This window comes from Wolffia australiana, chromosome 2 (assembly GCF_029677425.1).
Source record: "Wolffia australiana isolate 7733 chromosome 2, ASM2967742v1".
Taxonomy (NCBI): domain Eukaryota; kingdom Viridiplantae; phylum Streptophyta; class Magnoliopsida; order Alismatales; family Araceae; genus Wolffia; species Wolffia australiana.
Genome location: NC_135836.1, coordinates 862357 through 889615, shown reverse-complemented (window position 1 = coordinate 889615; position 27259 = coordinate 862357). Strand labels below are relative to the sequence as shown.

At 37.3% G+C, this 27259-nt stretch overlaps 1 protein-coding gene across 2 annotated transcripts; it reads right to left on the bottom strand.

Moving 5' to 3' along the window:
* Positions 1 to 16661: 16661 nt before the first annotated feature.
* LOC144716478 (universal stress protein PHOS32-like) lies at positions 16662 to 20003 on the bottom strand. Of its 2 annotated transcripts, none has more exons than XM_078591591.1 (2): positions 18721 to 20002; positions 16662 to 16862 (listed from the first exon to the last, which is right to left on the bottom strand). In XM_078591591.1, exons 1-2 carry the CDS (start codon positions 19370 to 19372, stop codon positions 16855 to 16857), a joined length of 660 nt encoding a protein of 219 aa, XP_078447717.1. In that variant the 5' UTR covers positions 19373 to 20002; the 3' UTR covers positions 16662 to 16854. The 2 variants fall into 2 exon arrangements, with proteins under 2 accessions (XP_078447717.1, XP_078447718.1); XM_078591592.1 differs by having other exon boundaries at positions 16803 to 17144; positions 18721 to 20003.
* Positions 20004 to 27259: the final 7256 nt, after the last annotated feature.

Genomic DNA, 27259 nt, shown 5'->3' with positions numbered 1-27259 from the left:
TGTGATGTTTATAATGAATTTCTAGAATATATGCAATGACTTGGTGAATTATGATGAGATCATAATATAGTGGATAGTCGAGACGGACATCAAATTATCCGAATAGAATAGCACTAGATGATCCTACTTATACTATAAGTATAGCTGATCCTGTGGCTATTAGTGTGGTGACACTAATAGATATCGGGTGCTCTTTGGAGAAAGCGATCACTAAATTGATCGGAACGAATCCCTAAAGGGTATTATACCTAAACGTCAGCCATGTTGATTCAAGTCATAGTTGTAGAATTGATCCATTGATTTGAGACACCACCAAGATCTTGTGAGTGGAGGACTATAGTTTGGCTATGACTTACGAGCCTCTAATCATGGGATTCAAATAAGTTATAGTTTGAATGTAGTAAGAAGCTAACGGAGATGGTTGAGTGGTCAAGATGGGATCATCCGCCCTCAGTATAAGAGGAGATTGACTCAAGGAAGACGATGCAGAAAAATCCCATGCCAGGATAGTAAGGATATTGGAGAATGCGTTTTCCAATGATCCTCGTTACGCATCAGTATTAATCGAATGACGGATTAGAGTTTGACGATAAACTATACCCTAAGTCGTTTGAGAGTCTCGTGCGGATGATGGATTATACAGATACAACGACCGATGACGGGAAAGGTTCCATGAGAGAGTTCAAGACTATTCGGTATCTTCTAGAGCACGAGGTGTATCTTGGACCCCACATGCTGGAAACATAACCTATCGATTAGGTTCAATTGAACCATATTCCATTAATATATATGTTGATATTGTTAATTAATAAGGTTGGCCAATGAATGTTATTGGTCTATTAAAGTTATTAACTAGAACGATACATGGGCCTAGAGGGTCACATGCACAAGGTCATAAGGGCATTGGTGGATATATTTTACTTTGTAGGGTTTTTGAGAAAAACCTTAAGTAAAATATAAAGAGGGAAAGGGGTCTCATTTGAAACACCCGTGCAAGCCTGATTTGAGAGCCCCTCCCGTTTCTTCATTCTCTACATCAATCAAAGGAGAGAACCTCCAAGAAGAGTTGAAGAGGAAGAGATGGAGATCCAAGTGCCAAGTGATCGCATGGGTACTTCTAGAAGCCGGACGTGTATATGGCTTTGGACGATCTCAAAGTCAGCATGTCAAGGGCGGAATAATTTGTTTTAAAGATCAATTGAATCAATCGACACGCTTCCGCATCCATGGAACATGTTTTCCATGGATGAAGCAATGCAACAAACCCAACACGTTTAATGTTGTAGAAGTGGCTCTATACCGAGCCCTTTCTCCCTCCTCTGACCTTGCTTGTCTAGACCCCTTTAGTGTGAGTGAGTCTGCCACGACTACTCCCATGATAATCTCACCCAATTGGCACAAGTCAAACGATTTTATACTGCATCGGGAAATTAACTATGCAGGGATGAGGTATCGTGAAGGTTTTTGGTGCATTGGTAGTGACGTACAGGTGCGGATGGCTATTGGACAAGGAGTCTCTTTGTACTATCCCCAACTTTTTGGATCTTCTCTAGCCACTATCGTTCACTATCCCCAACTTTTTGGAGCCGAGTTCTTCGGACCCCTGGAGGATTAATGGAGCGTGCCAGCCCAACCCACTAGAGACGTCTTTGGAGCCATCATCGATGTCATCAACAGCCCCGCCAGTTCGCATCCAGTCCGACCGGCTTGCCAAGATGCATATCAAGTCACCTAGGTTCAAATACCCCTCGTAAAGCACATTAGTATTTTTGATGTTTTGATTTTTTGTGATCGTCATGTTCGTATCTGTCATTTTACCGTCTTCGTTATGTTTGCGATCTTCATGTTCGTATTCCTATCATCAAGTGTTGTGTCATTTTCTTATTGCATGGTTTTCATATTGTGTAATTTTTCGATTTTGTTTGTTTTGTTTAAAAAGGGGTCTCTTTGTACAAGGACCCGATGTTGGACCCTTTAAGAACTATTGGTCCCTTTTGTAAGGGCCCATCATGCCTCCTCTATATAAGGGCATGATGGGAGTGCCCTATGGTTTGCGATATTTTCAGGTTGAAGAAGTTTTAGGTCAAGAAAGTGTTGCTCATCAAAAGAGGAGATATGAAGGGGAGTAAGAAAGAAGAGAGGAGAAGAACAAGGGAAGGAGATGAGATCTCTGCGGTGCCCACCCTCGCCTTGTTGGTTGTTTCATGGGATCCGTCCTAACCTTATGTTCGACGTAAACCAAGGCAAGACTGCACAGAATTGTTGTTCAGATTGACGAACGATGGTGCAGACTCTACGTCGAGTAGTGTAACTTGACCCCGGCCATGACTCTGCATGGCCCCGTCGGGGCTCAACGTGGTCTGCCATCATGTGGGCCCATCTTGACTAGGCCCCACATTGTGAGAGCACCGCCTTTTGCCCACGACCTGATCGTGCACCACTCACGGTCCGGCCCGGCATCGCCCTCAGTCAGACCTAGCACAGCCATCAGACCGGCCTTATACTGCCCACGCTCTGGCCTTGGTTTGCCCACTATCTGGCCCAGCATCATCCACGGTGGTCCCTACATACGCAGCTTGTGTTCACCTAGTCCCGACAACTACATCGTTAATGGCAATTGCTCCTATCACCATCTCCGATCCTCCGACCCCATGCTCCTCCATGCACTTCCATACTCCATCGAGCTACGTTAGGCGCATCTCCGGCACCCCTCCACAACACTTGCCTGTACTGGCTCGCACTGACGAAGATACTAACAAGGATCAACACCGCAGATGAGGTACGTTGCTCCCATTGCTCTTTAGTTATATTACGTCTTTCAGTATATTTTCTGCGCCACTCCATCACGCTCGGGTTAGAATAGGTGAGAGAATATATCGAGAAAACTACATCATGAGTGAATAATTACATACGGGTCGAGCCCATCCATTACGTGTGAGCGCCAATGGATTTATTCTGTTTGACACCATAGTCGACAGTGTCATTCCGACGAGGGTCAAAATGTCACCGTCACTGTCATTGATCATTCACCCTAGAGCTCAGACCTGGCGAATCCCCATGAGTCATGGCCTACACGTACATACACCTAACTCCAATCATCACGTGGTTATATATCTTGGTAGGGATATATCTGTTGGACGACGTCACTGATGACATTTGACATCATCGAGGTATCCTAGCATCACCTCAGTACTGACCATACCATATCATTGACAACGTCTGGCATCATTTTCATTGTGTTTTGGTTTCTGAAACAATAAGATGGGCCATTATGTTTGGGCCTCGTCCTTTAATGTTTTCTATTTGTTTATTTTGATGTATGTTTAGGAGATATCTCTCATCGTGAGGTGGTTTTGTCTAACTCGGCCTACATGGGCATCCTCCATACCCTATATATAGGGAGGCATGCCCAAGGAGCCATTTGGATTTCACTTTTGAATTTGAAAAGTTTTCTTCACTTTGGGCTCCCGCCTCCTCTTGTTGGGAAATATATTTACCGCTTTCTAGATAGAGATTGTGGTAGTTTCACCGCACCTCGCCAGATTCACCACGTGGAGATCATTCTGTGGAAGAACTGACCATCGACGACACCACCTCGTCATCATCTCACCTTCTTGGGGAAGTTTCAAAAAAGCTTTCTGGCTGATTGTTGGCCTACAAGAAAGCCACTTTTGATTTCCATCTCGACATGCCCGTGCCACACAACCAACTGGGTCAGCCGCCATGCATTTCATTTTTCCAAGAATTCCCCTATTGAGTTGTTGATCAACTAAGAACGCCATTCTTGGATCTTTTCTTGGATGGTTTCTGGCAAGAAACCTCTCCAACTGCTACTTGTCCTGTTGTCTTCCCTCTCTGCAATGACACCATGGTTTGCCGTATGATCTCAGGTGTCCCCTTCATGCACGCCCGCTCGTGTGATCGTTTGCTTGCACCAACCAGCACCTGAGCGCCTGCGGTTGCATGTTTGCCAGCAACGCCCTAACCCACCCACCGCCAGTGTGCTAGCTGCACCCAAATGCCCGTGCATCAGCCTGTGCCAGCGTGCCAGCCACGAACTAACGCTACCAGCGCCGCGTGCGGCGTCAGCGAGTGTCCACTCACGCGTAATCCAACGCACGTGTGCCCACTCATCCTCGTGTACCAATCAAACCCCAGTGCTAGCCATACCCGTGCGCCTACCCCTGCTTGTGCCCTGATGCTTACATGCCTTCACACTAGACCCTACTTGCATACGTGCCTTCATTCATGCTCACAAGTCATCGCCGATGACGGTCTACTTTGACTATGTTCCTTCTCTTATCGCGCCATCGGCCGCCTTGCTACGGACTTTGATTTTTCAATCCTACCGGGTTCTATCATTTCCCCTCATTTGCAGTAGATTTATTTCTTTTAGTGTTTTTTTCATATCTTCTGCTTGGATTATCATCTCCAACATTTAGGATTAACCACCAATTGTTGAGCGGTAGGGATTCTTTCGAAACGACTAGGTTTTCTAATTGTGAAAGGCGTGAACACCTTTGTGTATTTTATGCCCTCTCTATTTAGGTCATCTAGCTGATCAGGATGGTCATTGGGATTCTGATGGTAATTAGTCAACTCCCAAATTTTTAGTTGGCTAACGAGCGAATCAATGTTGTCCTTTCTTCTCATTGATTTTCACATCGTCATTGCATCTCTTGCCTTATCTGGTTTAGTTGTTGCCACAATTGTGTTGTAACACGAGGCGTTTGATCCCAAGACTCTTTGTGTTACATCAGTGTCCGCTACCACGTCTTCTACTGCGCCGGCCACCGTGTTTTCTGATGCATCAGCCACACTAACCGCCGCTACGCCCACCGGCGCGCCCGCCTGCGCTGTTCAACCTCGCCTACTGTTGCCGGCCCTTATCGTCCTTCATCATTGCTCATCAGCACTCTCCCCCGCTCATCAATGCCCAGCCACATGCCCGATTGCCCGCCAGTCATGTTATAGCTGATACATACGTGAGCCCCGTAACGAATCTGGTACACTGTCTCTTCTCGTCCTTACGTGTTCAGTTATTTCTTTCAGTACCTCTAGAGTGTCTCTCCACCACCCTGCTTAGTTTAATGACAGGTATGTCCTTAGTTGGGACCGTCAAGTGCGTACTCATCAACATTATTCGCTTCGTTGCATAACTTGATGTTCCTACCCTCCTGGTAGTGTAACATGGGCTGTTCGATCCCAAAGCCCATCGTGTTACATTAATTTCCTTAGTAGTTGGTGAAAGAAATGTTTTTACCTCCAATTTTTCTTGGTGTGCGTCCGTAACCAGAGTAAGAATAGGAAGCAAAGTGCATGGGCTTCCTTTCTATCAGAATCAGCTTTTTCAGGCTAACTTTTATGTGTGTATGGTTATTTGAAATTTAAATGTTCCTACTTGAAAACTGCTATTAAGTTGTTGAGAATGTCATAACTTTTGGACTTGCCAACAAATTTGCATCAGATGTGCCTTATAGTGGGTTACTTCTTAAAATATCTGAATAATTCAATCCTCTATGATCATGTGGACTAGAATGCGCTACAGCCACCATTCAATTTTATTTCGGAAGCACTTTTCTTACTTGATGGGAATAGATGTATGTGCAGTCCTAGAGTTCATTTCATAAAACTACATGGTTCCTTCACAATGACCTTATATTTACTCTAGTTATTAGTTCTTTCTTCAGAATAACTAGTTTATTTCACACTAGTCCTTATTTTTTACTCTTCATTTTCCAACTGAAACTTGTGGAGCATACATTAAATATGAGGGATTTTAATAAAATGCTTTATTTTGTGTTTTGACAAAAGTTTAAAGTAGTGCATGCCCCAATAAAGGTTGTCATCAAGCACCATACGTCCTCAGTCAACTAGACGAAAAATTGTAAATGAAGATAAAAAAGCATCCATATGGTGGAAAAGGCTACTTAATTTGACCATATGGTGGAAAAGTCAAATCATTGATTTAGGACATTGATGTTTTCTGAAATAAAGATACAAATATTCTCTAACATTTTTTAAATATTTGTCTGAATTTGACCTCAGTTTTAATTGATATAATAACTTTGTTGAATTCCTAAATACTACCTTCTGGTATTTAAGGCTGAATTTATTGATTCTTTACATAAGAATATTTACATAATATTATCTACATGAATATATCACAATCTAATAGTTATATGTTGACTAAAATGTATAGTAGACACCAAATTTTCCAATTATATTATTTTAAATCATTAGCACAATGACTCGTTGTTAGTCTTAACTCTTGATAGATGTTTTGAAGTTATTAAAAGAATGTAAAAATAATAACTAAAAGAATGTAAAAATGGAAACATTACTGTTCCAGATTGTCTAATCATAATCAATATATGTGACTTTTGGATTGTTGACTAATTACCATTATCCTATTTTAATTTCTTAAGGCCATGTATACAATCTGCAGCCCTCATTTCAACCCCCTTCTTGTCCTTTGAAAATCACACTCCAAAAGCTAGAGAGATCATCCAATCGCTGAAGCAAATTTCAATAAGATTTTCAGCATTCAACTGGGAGGATATTTGTTTATAACATCAATCCAATGCATAGAACTTGGAATACTGGTTTTTGGTGCAGGATGATTCAAGATTCAAAGTAAGGAAAGCACCTCCAAATTTTTCACATCCTCAACCTTGTGTTAAGTTGAACATCTTTAAAATACTTTTTAATATTTTGTTCAAGTTTTAAATAATGCTAACATCCAGAAAATCCAATACAACATTGAACCTCGTATTTTGTTTGAGTTTTAAAATAATTACCTTGAATGCGGATGAGTCAGACAATAGACTAATAATGTGCAAACATTGACCTCGGGAGATTTATCTGATTTGATATTGAATATTTTATATCATAACCTTTCTAGGAATAATCATCTTATTTGGTGCAGGAATGAAGAATATATTTTAGTTTCAATCACCAAAGATAAAACATGAATCAAAGAATTTTATCCAAAGAGAAACACGAGGGAAAAGAGGACTTGATGAAAGAACGACCACAAAGAGGGGGGTATTCCTGTAGGGAAGTCATAATTACATACGCAAAATTTTATCTCTAAATCAATAAATTTCTGATCTAATAATATCACTGTTCAAAACATGAAAATTAGGCATTTTCTTGATCGCTACTTAAGGAGTGGTTATATAAAGTAGTTTTTAGGGGAAGATATTATTCTCAATTATATTGTTCTTATCAGATATTTGTGGTCAGTCATGTTAAGGGTTTTCGAACCATAAGAATATTGCTTTGAGGGCTAAGTTGAACTAGGTCAAGAAATATCGTTTTGTGGAAGACTTTCGAGTTGAGGACAATAGAGCTTCATCAACTTTTTCCCTTTTGTATCTTTTTCAGCCCTATTTTCAAGTGATTTCTTGGGGGCATTTACATAAATACAGTTATGTTACATTATCACCGTGGGACGGATATCCCCAAACCACATTAAGGATTCGGCTAAGTTGTCTAAAATAATTGTCTCCCATTTCCTCTACTTCATTTTTCCTAGGTAGAAAAATCATAGGTTAATGAAAATAAAGAATAATATAGCTGGAGAATATAATTAACCCCCACCTCTTATGTTATTTATTGGCCATTTAAACTAATACATTTATCTCAGTTTTCCTAGGTTTTTTACTATTCAGAGATTATGGGAATTTGATAAACAAGATCTGAACTCGATTGTGCAGAGTAATATTAAATAGAAACAGATCTGAAATCTAAGAACATAAAAAACCAAAAAAATCATGTATGAACGGATGGAATCCTTGATGTTTTGGTTCCATAAATGAACCACTTCAAGTTGTTCAGATGTCCGACCATGAGACATATCCATGCGAGCTTTAGAGTTCTACATCTCCTTCTCTTTCCACAAACTATGTTCTTAGAAATATGACTACTACTCAATGTAGTCCCCATTGGAAGCAAAACACAATGAAGAAGAAGAGAAGAAAGAGGGGAGCACTCAATATTAGTCACCTGGGTATCAAATGACATTGACACCTTTTATTTATATTGCTCAGAAAAGCATTCGTAGAAGTCCCTTTATAGAGAACAATTAAATAATATCCATCACTTTAAGTATTTCCACCACCATCCATAAACCTTTTGTGTAACCCTCTAGGCCTATGTATCAGCCTAGTTGATAATTTAGTGGCCCATTAATATTTATTGGGCTGAGATTATTAACTAATATTATATAACATAGATTAATCAGCCAAGGATTAACTTAACCCAATCAGTTGGTTAAGTTTTGGCCTGTGTGGTGAAGAATATTTGTAGACATCAGCTTTAGTGTATGTATAATCCCTCGTTTTGACGAGACTCTGAATGAAATAGGGCCCGTTGAATCGTCAAATAATAATTGATCATTTTAGTACCAATGTGTGACAAAATGATTAGTGAGTAACTTCTCTGATATTTCCACTACTCAAGCCAAGGGGTAAGATGCATCAACTTCCTTAAGTAATTTTCCTCTAGTGCCGAATGTGGATAATCACACCTTGACCAAACAATGTGTCTTTGGTGTCTGAGGTCTAATGACTACTTACACAACTTTGGCATGAATTAACATAATAGATGATAGATATGATACCATTCAAGAATTAATGCGTATCATTTCATGGAATGACATCCCCAAAGAGCACCCCCTTATTATCTTTAATGTTTCCACATTAGTGACTACAGGATTGGCTATACTCATCATATGGGTGGGACTAGACGGTGTTATTCTATCCAAATATGTCACTGTTCTTGTTGAGTATTCTTCCCATTGTAATCCTTAGAATATACATTTAAAGGACAATGATCTATGTAGTATGGCATTATTATAATTTTTTTATTTATTTCATGTATTCCTCGACTTGAAATACAATCATCCCACTTGCACTATAATATATATATTGGATCTATGAATATTGAACAAGACATGGAATGTGATATTCGCTTTTATGGTACATATTTCCAATAATTTAAAACTTAATACAACAGATGGTATATGCTATAAAAATATGATACCAAGATAAGTTTAATCACATGAAAAATATGATTGTCATGTTACGAATCAGTAAATGGTCAGCTAATGAATTTATTGAATATTATATTTGCACTCTTATTTTTCTTAATAAATTAAATACAAAATTCCTTATTTTTTAAATAATTTATGTAGTTTTAAATAATTTAAATTTTAAATTATTCATATTAATTTAGGAGAAATTATATTTTTAAACACAGTATATATTTAACTGAATTATATTATTTTTATTCAATTTTATGTCAACATATGAAGCATGTGATTTTTCTAGACTCTTATACCATGTAAGACTTTAAAATTATTTGGAAATATATTTTCCCATTTACTTACCTACCTTTTAAAGGGAATATATATTATATTTAAATATATATATCAATAAATATTGGGTAATTGGAGACTGAAGCTCTAAGCTATGCCTACAAGGATGTGGCCTTGATTCCTACATGGTGCAAAATAACATTTATTAATTTTTTACAGAACTGGAGCCCACTAGCTGCCAACATGGCATTGTGACGCCGGCTGAGGCATACTGCATGGCACTAGGCAGTAGCACTATAGGACAGGCGAGCCATGAGAGGCACGTGGCCCTTGGAATTTATGTGGTACTACTCCGATGCCTTGGATGCATAGACGGCACCACCATGGTCACGATAGTACTACATGATAGCCGATGGAATTATATGTGGCCGGCAGGCCAATCACACATTCCATATCTCGTTCCATGTTCATTAATAGAACATACTCATTATAGTGCACGTGTGATGCTTATAATGAAGTCCATGAATACAAGAGTGGACTTAGTGAATTATGAAGAGATTGTAATACGGAGATCACTTGTCTTTAAGCATGTGTTCTAAAAATTCCTAATCCAAGGATATGCGAGAAGGACATAGAAGTATGAGGATATAATAGCACTATCTCGCCTCACTCATATGATGAGTATGGCCGGTCTTGTAGCCATTAGTGTTTAGACACTAAGGATAGATATTACGTGCTCTTTAGTGGAAAGAGTTCACTAAATTGATCCATACAAATATCTGAGTGGTATTATACCGAACTGTCAATTTGCTTGGTGTATGTCATGGCTGTGTAAGTGGGCCTTAGACCTAAGATACTAAAGACGTCTTATGGGCTCATGGTTATAATTTGAGTATGACCAATGAGTTTTTAATCATGGGATTCTAAATTGTCTTAGATAGGTGCATCAAGAAGTTCATGAAGACAATTGAGTGGTCGAAATGGGATCGTCCACCCTCGGTATAATAGGTGACAGCTCAAGGAACACGATGTGATGAAGCCCTTCGCCAAGGCACTGAAATATCAGAGAAAAGTTTTATGATGATTTTTTAATGCATCAATACTAACTCGGAGGACCAACTGGCTTGACAGTTGACTATACCCTAAGTCATCCAAGGAGCATCAAGTGAATGAGGGATTGTATGTACACAATAACCGATGATGAATAGGTTCCATGAGTAAGTCGACACACACTTCTTTATAGCTTCTAGAGCACGAGGTGTAGCTTGGCACTCCACTTGTTGGAGACTCAACTTATTAGATTAAATACATCCAACGATAATTAATATGCATGATGACACAGTTAACTGATTCTGAAGGCCAATAAGGTTGTTGGGCCACTAAAGTCGTTGCCTAGACTGATACATGGGCCTAGAGGGTCACACGCAAATGGTCTTTTGGACATTGGAAAATATACTTAAGTTTTGGGAGTTTTATGAAAAATATAAACTTGGTATGAATAGGAGAAGGCCCTGAACGAAATTCACCTAGCCCAGAACTGTTTAGGGGCTGTCCCTTTCTTTTTCTCTCTCCCTATGACTTCTCTCAACTCTCAATGCGAATGGGATGGCGTAACAATGGCAACGGAGGTTGAACGGAGCTCGTCAACAAAAAAGAGGAGATTGAACGTTAAATAATGTATGTGATGATATAATTAATTAATTTGGAAGGCTAATAAAGGTTATTGGTCCATAGAGTTGTTAACTAGACTCATACATGGGCCTATAGGCTCACACGCAAATGGTCTTTTGGACTTTGGGAAATACACTTAAGCTTTGGGGGTTTTATGCGAAATATCCTGTTAGTATAAATAGGGGACGACCTTAAACAAAATTCACCTAGGCCAGAATTTTTCAGGCGCCTTCCCTTTCTTTTCTCCTCTCCCCATGACTTCTCTCCACTCCTGATGCGATCGCGATGGCGTAACGCCGGCAATAGAGGTTGAGTGGGGCTTGTCAACAAGAAGAAAGAGATCTGACATATCGAGGACTACAGAGATATGTCTATAGGCTGCAAACTTGAGCAGCGTGACTCGTCTTGCTTCGGGATCCATCAAATCATGGACGTGATTTATGAAAAGGTACTTAGTTTCAATAGTTTTATCAATGTCGTGCAATTCTGTTACATGTCTTCTACTGCTTGGAATCCTTGTCTTCATCCAGATCTAGGCTTCTAGAACTAAATAGTACCACCGATTGCCAATCATGCCAACATGTTCTTCAGAAAATGGTGGTCCCTAAAGTGAATGGGGCCCACCAAATATAGATAGGGTCTCACCTAATTGGTGACAAATCGTGTTTACCTAGTTTCATGCGGCCCCTGCCATTTGGTTGACCAAACAAATCATAATTGATATGTTGAAATGATCCTGACCAGTAAAGCCTTATGGTACTGATCACGACGGCCCAGCCTGGTGATCCTTCAACAAACTTGAAGCATAACCTTCTAGTCTAGAAGATACAATGATGGAACCTTACTATTACTAGTTGTTGGGTTTTGGGACAGTTATTTTTTATGCATGAAACTAATTTTCAGCAACAAAGGCATGAGAACATTTCAAAAACAATCTCTAACACATGTGATGTATTGAATATCTTGACTTGCTTCATGGGGAAATTTTTTCACCCTCGACTTGCTTCCCAGCAGAGTTTATCAAGCCGATCAATGGATTAGCCTCCAACGGTAGCCATGGGATTAGAAGACTTCTACATCTCCTCCCCTTACTCACCATTCCTCCTTGAAGATCTTGTGATTCTTCTCATCAGCACTAGCTTGTAGGATGAGTGGAGGATGATGAGAAAGAAGAAAAGGGGGAGGGGGGGGGGCACAGATCTTGATGGCCTGGGCACCTAAAATGGATGTTTCCCTTTATTTATACTTATAAATAATTTTAGACCAAATCCTAAAATAAGGTATATCTTCCAATACCCTTTTATTCTTATTATATGTGTGACCCTATAGGCCCATATATACCTTTTTAAATAACTTTAAGGTTAAATAACATTTATCAGACAACCTTATTAATTAAACATATCAACATATAGATGAATTAATTGAGTATCAATGCAATTCAATCAGGCGCTTAAGTTTCTAGTCATTATGTTCCACGCTTCACCTCGTGCATGTATATACTTTTATTTCTGGTCTTTGAAATATCTTATGGAATCTTTTCTGCTATGGATATCGTACATGTATAATCCATCATCTACAGGAGACTCCCATATGGCTTAGGGTACGGTGAATCGTTAAACCGTACTATATTATTTTGTGTGTACTGATACGTACTAAAGATCATTGGAGAACATATTCTTTAATATCCTCACTACCCTAGCTAGGGGTTTATCTGGATCATGTTCCTTGAGTCAATTTCTTCCTATACAGAGGCCGGATGATCCCATATTAACCACACAGCCATCTCCATGAACTTCAACATATCCTAGCTAAAACTTGTTTGAATCCCATGGTCAGATATTTGTAAGCCATAGTCAAAACATATTCCTCCATTCAAAAGATATCCTTGGTATCTAAGATCAACATATCACTCATACAATTGGGAAATGAATCAACCTGATTTACGATTAGATATAATACCATTTATCCTTGGTTTATTAACACTAATGGTTACATGATCAACTATACTTCTTGTATATGTAGGATCAGAAAATGGTATTCTATCTGCTTGATATCCATCTCGACTATCCATCGATTGGAATATTTAGAATACATGTTTGAAGACTAATGATCACTTTATTATGATGACATCATATTTCACTAGGTCAACATAGAACACAGTCATCAACTTCGTAGTAAGCATCACATTGGAATAATAATGAAATAAAATTTTATTCAATGAACTTAAATAAAGGTATGGTGGTGTGATGTAGCTTGACGACCACATAATATCCATCACTAGTCAGCCTATGCATATGGTCCCTCATACGCATGAAGACCTAAGGAAAGCATCGAGTATAGAAAATTTCAAACCCTAACTTGGGGAAGGAATTTCTAACACTAACCTTCAGTCATCTAATTTATTTCTGGAACCTTAGAATATTGTTAGTGAACTCTACTTTGAGATTCCACTACCTTGGTAAAGGAACTCATCACAACACCTTCCTTGAGCTATCTCCTCTTGTACCGAGGTCAGACGATCCCCTCTTGACCATTCATACACCTAGGGAATTCTAGCTGCATCCGAGTTAAAATGACAGAATTGTATGGAAACATCCGAGTTAAAAACTTGCATTTCATAATTAAAACATAACCATCCATCCACATTATGACTTTTGAGTCTCGGTCATAAGGCAGATTTAGTTGTAACATGAATCAACCTATGAAACACTTTCATATAATATCATATGAATCAACTTAATGAAATCATTTTCCTAACGATCCTCACTATTTATGCCTATCATCCTTACAAAAATAGCTAGAATAGGCCATACTGATCACATGATCACGACAAGATAGTGGTATTCCATCTTAATATGTTGGTGTTCATATACTGTGTTCTTTGGACCATAATATTTAGAACACATCTCTAGTGATTCCATATTACAGTCCCATAAAAACTCAGTGAGCCATTATATATACATTCACATACTTCATTATAATCATCGCACATGCATTGTATGAATTTATTGTCTCAATGAACATGGAGCCACTTATGGAATGTACAAGTGGCTTCCCATGGACATATTGCTCTTACAGTTTGCATATGGTGTGTGTTAAGTTTCTGGCCTTGTTTCTGCCTCTCTCTTCCCTGCTGGTTTTCACGGCTTCTGAGGTGAATAAAAAGCAGGAGTACCATGAGTGACTCCTCACAATCTAGACGACTGTTATCAACCATGGTGAAGACAACATGAAAATCCTTATTCTCCGGATTGCCTTTTAGGCTTTTATATTTTTTAAGGAATTAAGTTTAATTTAACTACATTATAACTCAGAAAGTTAAAAAATATTAAAAATAATTACCCAACATTTGAAAATAATCTATTAATTTAATGATCTCTGTGGTGATAAATAATTAGTCTAATTAAATTATGATAACTGGCATTTCCGGTGTATCAGTTGTTGGGCAAGCAGAGGAGTATGTGTAACATGTTGGTGATTGCAGTGAAGTGATTTTGCCATCATGAATGGTGATATAGATGAAGCTGAATATGCTCAACTCAGTGATAGATCATATATATACATGTGTGAAGTTGAAAAAGACAAAGACTGTCCAAGGGAAAACGATGAAGACACAAGTCAAAAAAGGACAAAGATTACCCTACCCTGAAAATCACATGCGCAGAATGCTAACTGTTGCATTCTGTTCATGACTCTTGATAAGACCATCAATCCATAAATTCTCTGACTTCATGAGTTACGAGAATAAAAAATGATATCTTGAGTAAGAAAATCAACTTACTAGTCATAATTAGGATAAAAATCCAATGGCACCTTTTTATAAACCCATGTGATCGAATATTTCTAGATCAGTGGGTATGGGGACATAGAGGGGGACAAACAAATCCATCCACACAAATTTGGTGCAAACCTCCTCTCTAGATCGTTAGGTATTGTGATGTAGATTTGAATAGTTCCCAACCAACAAATTTTTTCTAACCTCCTTAATTTCTAACCTTTAAAATTAGGTTATTTATGATTTTAGTGTCGAAAAATTTATGTTAAAAATACCAAATAAGGTAAACCAAAATATATTTAGAAAAATTATAATAATCTAGGCCACTAAGGGTTGTATCGATGAATCAGGAAAAAAATATGATTTAAGGATATCACAATTCTCTTTGGTTTAAGATGATTACATTTTGACTTTGCCAGGTAGCTTTCTATGGCCTCGAAATTGTTTAACTTTCTCATTAAATCCATGAAAGCATCTTATAATATATTATCCATTTTAGATTGATCAATGCAAATGGATTTTATCTGCCTCAATTTCAATCAAACTCACACGATGTCTCAATCATTAAACTATTACAACTTTTACCTATTTATGTAAATAAACTTTCAAAACTTTCTACTTCCAGAATTTGAAGAAAAGCATTTTGAATCACAGAGAAGAAAAAAGCCCAAAGATATTTGCCACACCATTTTGGAATTTAATTTGGATCTGAAATTGAATAAAAATTTTAATCTTTACTTGTGTTTAATTTTTCATAAATTTCAAATATAGCTGTCCAAATTGTTTATTAGGTTTAATTGGGAGATATGACGTAAAAATGTCGAACAGCTTATGAAACTCTTATGTGACTTATCAATGGGGTCAGTAAAAATGTCGTATAATGAAGTCTAATTATATCATGTGTGAACCATAGGTTTTAATAACTACTTTTTGAGAGATTGCAAGAGGGCATACCAATGAAATGGTCTCAGGCCGAGTTTACGAATGACGTTGGCCTATGAAGACAAACCGGCCCACAAGCAACCCAGGGAATGGAATGGAAACCACGCAGACATGTAGGCCGCACCTCGTGAGTCTCTCTATCTCTCTTATTCCCCTCTGAGATATGCCTTACCCTTCTCGTCTCGCAGATGCTCTCATTGAAATGATGACTGCACTACATATCACCTAGAGGCGATGATTTTTCTGCTTCCGTCTACCTTCTCCTGCCTCTCGATCACATGATCCCTCGTGAAGTTAGAGTTTATTCGAGTTGAAAGTAGAATTACATCGCCACTGATAAAACTTAGTTGCAGTACTATCAGCCAATCAGATAAGCAAGTTCTTGGTAGGGTAAAACCCTCTGCCAAGCTTTCTGCACTTGAAATTAGTGACATTCAAGAATCAAGGTGGGTGATCATATGAGAAGAACTCGAGAGTTCTTATCAAAGATAGGACGGTATGAAAGGATGAGCACGCTGGAGTTCTTATCGGCAAAGGAAGAGAATGCCCGGACATGGCAGGGAAGAGATGGCACTCGGCGAAAGAACACCGGCGGAATGGATGCAAAATGGATAGAAATAGATTGGAGAACGACAACTTGATACTAAAGCGATGGCTGATCTTTTTTAAAGGGATGTACATATAAATGAAAGATGAAAGATTAAATTCGCCCAAGTATCATCATCCAAGATAGATTCTTATCAGATTAGAAAAATGAAACATTGGCATTTCATAATTTGAAAACCCACACTAGTTTACTGGATCTCGTAAGAACTCTAAAGTTAAGCGTGCTTGAGTGAGATCAGTACCCAGGGAAGTCCTCGTTGGTGACCGCAGCATGGGCATATGATCGCCGTTTAAAATCCAAAATAATAATAATAATAATTTGGAAACCAAAACAGATTGAGGAAGTGGGAAAGATTGAGGACACTTGCTCTATAAATTGATCAAACCCATCTGAAAAATAAAATAACAAAAAGAAAGAAAGAAAGAAGTAGAGCTTAATGGAAAGAGGTTTTCACCAGAAGACCTCACAAGGACTCAGAAAATGCATTATAGAAAAACTTAACTTTTTGATATTTTCTGATTGTTTCCAATATGCCCATCAGCCATCTGCACCCAAAGAGATACAAAATTAGATTAAAAACATCCACTTCAGGTTCCTCTCCTTTAGTATTTTTAATTAATAATGTCCAAATTTTATATATGTTCTTAAATAAATTGGCCTCCTGAAAGAAAAGGTTGCTGGAAAAGTATAATTTGAAAAATGTTAGGTCTCAGAGAACATACTTATTTCATTAGAAACTGACAGAGATTGAATGGCACATATCATTCATTGTTTAAGTTCCTTGATGGGATTAGATTCTCCAACTCCATTTTCTAGCATTTAATTTCCTGCACATTTCACTTTAGTTTGGAATTTTGCGAGTGATATTCTGATCATCAAAAAATAATGTCCAGCAGAAATGTGATGCAGGCTTTAAATTTTGTTGAACATAAGAAACTACATCGTCTCCGAATTAATGTAGGAAAATGAAGAACTGCACAAATAGCTAGAAACAAATGCAAAAAAAGATAATTTACGGAAGTAATAGTTATATCTCAATCAGATGGCTTGCTGAGAGAGATTATATTTATTTGGCAGTCGCGACAACAATGAATAGTGTCCGAACGGCCTATGACTTCAAGTCAAAGAAATGAAAAGATAATTTATAACTTCTAGGATGTTAGCTGCTATCTTTAACAGTGCCGGCATGTAGGACCTTTAATTAGGAATTAGAACAGCAGATGAATTGGGTAATCAAATAATTCAAAGAAAGATATTGGCCATAGAAACTAGGGATTAAAATTAAAACAGAATAAAAACTGACTCTTGAATCGAAAGAAGTAACTATAAAATAAAGAGAAAAGTTTATTCCAAAAATAAAACTTTAGTTAAAACACATGTGGGAAAATGAGCCAGGTTTATAGATGAAACTGGTTTTCTATAGGGGCAACCCACCTACAATCATACAAAGACAACGGATTGATCAAATATCAGAACTAAAAGGTTGAAAAGAACAAATTAATAATGATTTCGAAGAACATTATCTGGTTTTAAAAAATCATACAAAAGATTCATATTAATAGTAAGGCCCTAAATTTCATTGAAGGGACTCAATCAATCACACAATCATTTCTAGGATGAATGTAAGACCAAAGAGAAGGTAATAATTCAAACCCAGGTCATGATAGGAAGATCTTCAATGAGCCCAGACCCATCAAAGAAATTTTAATCGTGAATGATCCTTTTGAAACAATATAAAATACAGGTAACAAACATTCTTCGAGGGCCGAGTTTAATGATTAGCATAATCTGTACTCTTTCATTTTTGGTATCATAGGTCTAGTCCTTGTTCTCTGGTACAAAGCCCATCGAATTGTCTCGCTTCATGGCCCCCCCAGGAGCACAACCAGAGTCAAGTTTACGATCGGGTAAGGAAGAATCTCACACCAATGATTGACATGCTGCTTTGTTCGAGAGATTTGTTTGCTACTTATTTTCTTGCCAAACAAAGAACAACTAAGAACAACAAAGACTCATCGACCCGGTTTTCTCAGATTGGAAAAGATTTTCAAAACTCCATCGGCATCTAGTCTTATAGGTCATGAGATTTACCAACAAAGATAAAAGAACGATTACATGGAAACAACATGAAAGAAGGGGAATAAATATTTTTAAAAGTCCATCAGATTGATCCTTACTTATTCCCTCTGCAATATAGACAAAGATTTATCGACCAATTCTCTGAAATGGGTAACCCTTTCATGAGATCAATCAACAAGGATTCATCAGACATCTTATCTTAAATTAGTAAATTTTTTAAACTGCAGCCAATGCTACAGTTCATGAGGAAAGATCCATCAATCTGCCGTTCTCAGAATAAAAAAGGGAAGAAAAATTCAAACAACAGAGATTAAAAAGACTCACCTTTCTTGTCGATCTTCATCGCTGTACCATCTTCTTCGACGTGGTCTTCTTCTTCTTCTTCTTCCGGTTGTCCAGCAGAAACCGAGACATCAGGGCCGCCATCGGCATCCTCCGGGTAGCGAACAACCACAACGGGAGAGACGCAATGGCGAACGCAGTAGTCGCTAACGCTGCCCAGCCTGCCGGTATCGGTCCTTCGAAGAGCCCCAAATCCCCTCGAACCCATGACCACGGCGCTCGGCCCGAGGCGCTCGATCTCCAAACAGAGCCTCTCCTTCATGTCATGATCCTTGACGATGTGGATCTTGAACGGGATCTGCGCTTCGAGCAATGGGCGAGCGAGATCGTGCGCTTTGGTGGTGGTCATGGCGTCGAAGTCCTGTTCGAGCTTCTGCTTGGACTCCTTGGCGGAGAGGGAGAGGTCGACGGAGCCCCAGTCGGCGCCGTAGAGGACGGACGTGGGACGGACGTGGACGAGGACGACGGAATCGCCGGGACGGAGGTAGTTCTGCACCGCCCATCGGACGGCGTAGGCGCTCTCGTCGCTCAGATCGACGGCGATCGCGATCCGACGGTGCTTCCCCCCGCCGAACGGCGAAGGCGGTAGAATCCGAGGGGAGGCGAGCTGAGCGGCGGGCGTGCGGTCGCCCATTGTCTTCAGATCCAGATCTCTGACGAAGATCGGATGAATTCTGTCGAAGAAACTGTAGAATCTGGCGATGTATCAGCTCGATTCAAGCATAAATCGCTGAAAAAAGAGAGATCGGACGCAGATCGGAAGATTTCAGGCCTCTCCGGATCGAAGAACTTGCCGGATCCCGCACTTTATTCTGAGCCGATCTTTAGCTTCAATCAGAGAAAAACCTCACAAATCTGGCAATATATCAGCTCGATCGCGCGATTCAAGGCCAATATAAGCTTGATCCCCTGAAAATTATGACCGATGAAGCAGATCGAGAGATTTCTGTCCCCTGCGAATGGAAGAACTTGCCGTATCTCGCAATCTGTCAGCTCGATTCCGCGATTCTTCGCCGATCTAAGCTTCAACCCCTGAAAATTGAGAGCGATGAACAAGATGGCAATTTCTGTCCTCGATCGCGCGATTCTTAGCCGATCTTCGCTTGAATCCCTGAAAATGAAGATCGTCCAGAAGATTGGAAGATCTCCGTCCACCAATGATCGAAGAACTTGACAGATCTCGCAATTTATCTGCTCAATCGCGCTATTCTGAGCCGATCTTCGTTTCTTCCTGCTCGAACGCGGTTAATAACGCGCAAACTTTCTGTAAAAAAAGAAGAGATATTTATAAACTGATAGAGAGAGAGAATCTAAGAGTATTATTCCTTTCTAGATTTAAAAAAATACCAAAAATAGCCCTAGCAAAGGTAAAGTTGGAAACCTATCTCAGGTGGGACCCATCCAACGGTTTGGATAGAGGATGGGGATGCTTCCACTTGTGATGAGAACTTTTTTCTCTTCTCCGAAACAAACATGAACATGAACACGAACACGAACATGAACATGAACAAGAACCGCTAATCATGAACGTGAACACTATTCACAAGCTGTTTGTTAAAAGATGATTTTTTCGCCAATAGAAGGTGGAAAGCCTGACGATCTCCCATTTCACCCTACCAATTGAAGAGTTTAAGATCTTTGGAGGAATATTGATGCAGCGAAGCTTTGAACTTTGGGAAACTTCGGTTTGGATAAATAATGGGGATGTTTCCACTTGTGATGGGGACTTTTTTCGCTTCTCCAGAACGAACACAAACACAAACACAAACTGCTTATCATGAACGTGAACACTATTCGCAAGCTGTTTGTTAAAAGATAATTATTTGTGAATAGAATACGGGAAGCCTGATAATTTCCCATTTTCACCCAACCCAGTGAAGAGTTTTTTATCTTTGGATGAATCTTGATCCAGCGAAGCTTTGTGCTTCGGAAATCTCGGCATTCCTCAGCTCTGATTTGTGCTTCGATGAAGATCCCTATCTTGATTATCATATTATGACCATGTACCTCTCTTAATTCGCTTTCTAAAATGAACAGGACCATTTGTGTTGCAATTGACATGGGCAATTAAGAGCTGATCTTAATTTGACCCGGGCTGAGTTTGTGTCCAATCAGAGAGCTTGTGTTGAAATTGACATGGGCAATCAAGAGTCGACTTTAATTTGAGCTAGGCTGAGTTGGCCTCTAATCAGAGTCGACTACTGATCAACAAACTCTGATCAGATAAGAGTTTGCCTATTATGATAACAGACTTCTGATCAGAAGTGTACTCTAATTGGAGTACAACACTCATCAGGACACCATGAAGATAACCATTTACTTTTATCTACGTCATTAAATTTTAATGACCTATTCATGGAGACGACATAATATATGCTTCTCAGTCAATAAAACTTCTGAAGATTTGGTCGTGTGTAATTAATTCAAAATAGCTACATATATATTTTGATGAATGTTGAAACTGGCATATGCCCGTCCAACTCACAGTACACTGTTTTGACATCAATTGAGCGAAAGTTTGGACCAAAGAATTCATCCTCATGAAGAAATGTGATCTTTGACCATTGACCAACATGCCAAAAACTAAAATTCATAATGGGTATTTATGTACCATTTTCTTGCGATGTTAGCTATCATTTAGAAAATTAGAATCATATTTTTTGTACATGATTCAATAAGTAACAAGGAAGACAGTCTCGCCTAGACATATCATAGCTTGCGACTTCGGTATGAAGATCATTCCTTTGAAGAGGTTTACTAACATTTTTTTCCTTCCTACTTAACATACAATTTCTTACATTCATCAATCCATGTCATCTAAAATTGTTTCCTTCAACCCAATTTTGACCTTTTTTGAGGAAAAAAATAAGCAAGTTAAGAAATCATACAGCGTAAAAAATAACCAACTAATTTTATGGGATTTTCATCAATTATTCATCATGAAATCCATTTTTCAGATGATCTCTACACTCATAAATTACTTTACTAGTGATTCAATTTGAGTAATTATTTTATTTATGTATTTTTCATCTCATCATTCAGTCCTAGCAACCAATTGACAAGGCATCTTCTGTCATGTATTATCTCTTCGTAACTTTCTTCCTGCGAAGTCAGTAACTTTTAATGTGGAGAAATAATATCATGTGAGTTACTGATATTATTCAAGACCCCTTTAAAAATAAAATAACATTTTATTAATATTTTGAATATGATGAGTAATTCGGTTATTTTATTAATTCGGTTATTTTAAATATTGGCTCCTGTCAATTCATATCCTTTTCAGGTAACTTATCCAATCTTCAGATATTTATTTACCTTAATAACCTTAGGTTTCACTTTAAGTTTCATATCCATGACATAAACATCAACCCATTGCATCAATATCTCCACTATTCACACAAACGAGTTTATTGACCTCAAACATAAGTAAATATGCAATCATCAAGGGATATCAATAAATTAAATTTTACGTTTGGAGTTTTCATTAATAAATACAAGTGCACCCATCAATGAGGGTTCAAAATTCACCATAAAAAGATAAAGTTGAAGTATCATTTCTATGGGATTTCCTTTTAATGGTGATGAAATTTTCCGCGATTTAATTTTTATCTATTTTACGTTCTAAAGGTAAATTTTCTAATTTCTCAAAAGTCAAATATTTTTGAAAATATCTTAATTATATAATTCCCATATCTTAATCAAATATTCATTTTTTAAAATTAAATTCATATTTCAAAGAGTTGGGTGATTCTCGATCAATATTTTATACATTCCTAATCTTTACTTTTAGATAAATCCTTGGACCAATCTTATATTCAGTCTATAGGAACATAAGACTAGAATTCAAACTTGAGCCTTTTGGTAGAAGTATTATTCCTCACTAAAATTTCCAAAATTAGATCCTACATTTTATGTGAACTTTGAATTATGTGGATCCATGCGGAAAAGTATTTTGTCATATATTCCTAATCTTTGAAGAATTATAGTACAAATATTTTTTATACTTATCTGAGAATAGTCTTGTAAATATTCCCAACAAAATTTTCTTCCAGCAAGGCAAGTAATTTACTGAATCACATACATTTATATTTATTTCATAAAGATAAAAATTACAATTATGACCCAATGATAAAGGAGAATACATTAAAAATAAGAAAAGCATACCAAAATTACTATTAAACTTAATGAAGTTATTATTCACCTTATCTTTATCATACTTTGATATGAAAACCTTTTATGACCCATTGGATAAATCAAACAAATGTCAATGTTTCATGAAACGTGGAAAAGTTAAACTAGGAGTAATTGTTTTTGTATTATTTTCAATTTTATTTTCTCGGATTAAATAAAATTTGTGATTATTAAACTCGTTCAGCTATGTCTATTGGTGAGTAAGGTCATGTACATCGGGAATGGTACTTAAAGAATGATATAATTTATGAGTTAAAACACAATAAATACATTGATATTGATCAAATTTATTGTGTTTGTATCATATAATAAGTTTCTATAATATTTCTATGACTAGGTTTTAAATATATCAGAGAAAGTTAGCATCTATGATGAATTCAATTTATGGCACTATAATAAATAAAGAGATGAAAATAGGCAGTTGGAAATGTGTTTGAGATTTTAATTAATATGTAAAGTAATTAGGGAGAGGGAGATATATATTAATACAGCATATCTTTTTATTACTATTTTTTAAATCTAAACACAAGGCATCTGCATGACAGGAGATGTAGACATAATATACAAAGAAGTAAATAGAATTAGTAATGTAGTGAAGAGATGAATGTATTTTTAATAAAATATAAGATAAAGAATAGAGAGAAAAAATAAATAATCATAGAATGTCTAATAATGAGAGACTAATCAATTATATATAGATTGGTAAAGGATGAAGGTAATTTAACTAGTTAATAGACTTTTGGGTTTATTGTTTCAGGGAATTATTTTTGCTACCTTTTTAAAATAAATTGAAGATACAAGGTACAAATCCATACAATTTCAGAGGGTTCGAAAGTGTTTGATAAAATCTCTCAATGAGGCTGTTGCAAGGATTTTCTCTCACTCTCTCTCACGTTCTTTTTCTCTTTCCTCACTCAACCATTTTCTTTCTCTTTTCTTCTCCACCTATTCTCTTTCTTTCTATTAACTCTCTCATTTTCTTAACCACCCATTATTTATTGACTATTCCGCTATTCTCTTCCCTCTCTAGTTTTCTTTATTTCTCTCTTGACTTTAACTTCCAAATTTCCGTTTCTTGTAACTTCTCTCCCTCACCTTTTTCCCATGACTTTTCCCACGCAAGTCGCTGATCCCACCTCTTCTCTCTACCACTTTCTCTGAAACTGTTCGCGATTTATTTGCTTTGTAACTACATGTTTTCTTTTCCTTTAAAGGGGCAATGACCCTATATGTATGAACACTGTTTCTTGAGAATTATTGTGAAATTTTTTATGAGACAAGAGTGTTCCTTTGGAGATTCTTTGGTGATAACGGCAACATAAATGCTATGGTGATAACGGCAACAGAAATGCTATGGTGATAACGGCAACACCGATCAACTTATCTTTGGGTTCCTCCTTCCCTTTCTCCATACCTTTATCTTCTTCCATCATTTTCCTAAAATCCCATCCCTGACCTCATTGTACCCACCCCTCCATCTCACCCCTATAATCTTCATCTCACTTCTCATTTTCACCCGTCTTCATATCCTCATCCATTCTCACACTTTATCCTATCTACCTTGTAAGTTCATCTCCCACACTTCATCCCACCCCTCTCATTCTATATGTTACATCTTCTCGTGTTGATCAAATCTTACACTCTCATTATATCACTTTCCCACACCTCCTCCTATTCTCATTCACACCCATTTGTGGAGCTACAGATCAACGTCAATCACGGCCATTCAACATCAGAACAAGCTATTGGATCCCGTCGCCAAGGTACCTTGTGACGCCTTAACTTTGAGATAGTTATTGGTTCATGATAATTACTTATTTTCTCTGGGTGGTTGATGACCTTATGAATCCATGTGCTAAACTTTGATTGAGTATTTCAAATATCCTACTTCCGTAAAGTTAGGGATATCATTGTTATTCCCTATTTGTCCTTAGATCCCTTCTACAGGACTTGACCCATTTAGATCACCCTCAAGGAATACTTAATTAATATTATTTTGGTGTTAATTTAATTATTTCATGAATTCTGCTTTTGTGTCCCACATCACTAATGTTCATCAAAAAGAGAATGGCCACACCATAATTTCCTTAATTCATTGATTTCATGAGATAGGAACACCAATTCCTAGTGTTAACTTGCAAATTATAATGTTAAATTGATGAATATTACATACATACATGTGTTTTACTAGCCATATTTGCATGTTATCATAATTAAATGGACATAAAGGACTCGCAATATAATTTTATGATTGGTTTTAATTTTTTTAGTATTTTTTACATCATATTTAACGTCAATGCATCGAAGACTTATTTTTGCAGGGCATAAAATACTTGGCTTGAGGTTGGTAAGGGTTTTACTAATTTTCTGGAATTGTTTCCATATTTTTTTATAATTTCTGACCATTATATAGCAAAGAAATACGTTTTAGAAGTAAAAATTTATGTTTTAAAAATTATTTAGCATTTTAAAAACATTTTTTTAATGAACATTATGGCATGCACGTCATTCACCTGAAAATTTGGGCGAATGGTTGGATGCATTAAAAGAGCACATCATTGGCTAATTATGGCATCGCAATGTGCGATGCCATAATGAGCAAGTCATTAGTTCAAACGGCACAACTGGTGCGGGCGGCGAGGAAAAAGTATGCGTTGTTTTTTCTTACATTGACATTTGGATGCAATAAATGCACACAGAAATCGATCTCTGTGTGCATTTATAAATTGAGAATATTCCATGTACTCGCAGTAGATTAGCAGCGTGCATTGATTGCACGGGGCAACCGACACCGCATACAGTTAATAGAGGTAAGCTTACCATTTTTTCTATTGAAAACGAAAACGGACAAGGTGACGCGGCACAATCTCAGCCACACAAAGAATATTTTTTGTCTTTATCTTATAGCGATAAGTACGCCCTGTGGAAGTGTGCAAAGACGTGTCAGAAGGCAATCCGAGGGTGGAGAAAACAAGGAAAAAGTGTCATCCAATAAAAAATGCCATTTTTAGATACGTGGAAGAGAGATAAAGTGATCCAACGGCCAGGATTAAGCACTAGTAAATCTGCGATATCTTGAGGTATAGTCATCCGATTGCGCTTAAATGTTTTGGGTAGGTTTTTCTTTTCACCCTCTACAATATAGAGGGCTGGGTTTTTAAATGGAGGTCGAGAAGAAGGGAACATTGACTTTTAAAAACTCTCCCCTAAGGACTTGGCCAGGAAGGACACATGTGATGCTTTGGAAGTTGGCAGATCTTCATTCATCATTGAAATTTGTAAGTTTCTAATTTGCTTTTTGAACTTCTTCTTCAAGTCCAATTTCAAAAATCTCTTTCTTGATTATTAATTCCCAATTTTAATACATAAAAATTGTCTTCAAAAATCATCCTGATTGGAATATTGGTAATCCGAATTAATCTGCTCTAAGAATCAAAATTATCCTATTTAGATTGTCTAGACCGAAAATATTAATATAAAAATTAAGCATTTGCCTAATTGTGGTTAATTAAAAATAAAAATAAAAAACAATTGAGGCCCATTAAATGCAAAATTAATTCATTCTTGAATTAATTTGTTTGAAATAGGATAAAAATTCTTACTTAGCACCTCCTTGTGGTTGGACCCCTTGCTTGCTTTATACATAGTATTTAGTGATTAAGGGTTATTATAAATTTTATTATATAAGTTTAAAATAAAAAATAACGACATAATTTGTACACCAAATATAGGCTTATCAGTAGGCGCCATTGCTGGGGAGGCACAGTGAGTATCAAATATTTTACGTCACGAATATTTATATCTAGTATGCCTAACTATTGTTGCTACATTCTTGACTTGAATTCAATTTTGCATTTATTTTAGAATTTTTAAAACGCTTAGTACAAGTTACAAATTTGTCATTTCTCTTTCTCTTATTTAGATTTTTCTTGTGCAGCTAATCTGATTGTCTTTACTATTTTTCTGATTGACATTGCATAATTGGTAGGAGATCCTTAAATCCCCATTTAGTGGATCTTGAGACAATCAGTAAAAGAAGCCCTAGTATTGATAATATTTTTTAGAGCTCCGAGGGAGAAAATCAACAAATCGGTGAGAGAATGGAGGACAACCAAAATTGTAGAGCTAAACAAGGAATGAGAATAATGAGATTGAGAGAGTATTCTGATCCTGAAGAAAGTGAAACCTGCTTAAAAATTTCTACTCCTCTACCTGAAAATGTCAACTTTAGAATTGACCCAAATATGATCAATCAATTACCTACATTTTATGGACGATTCAATGAGGAAACTCATGAGTTCTTAGAAGAATATAAAAAAATATATTCTGC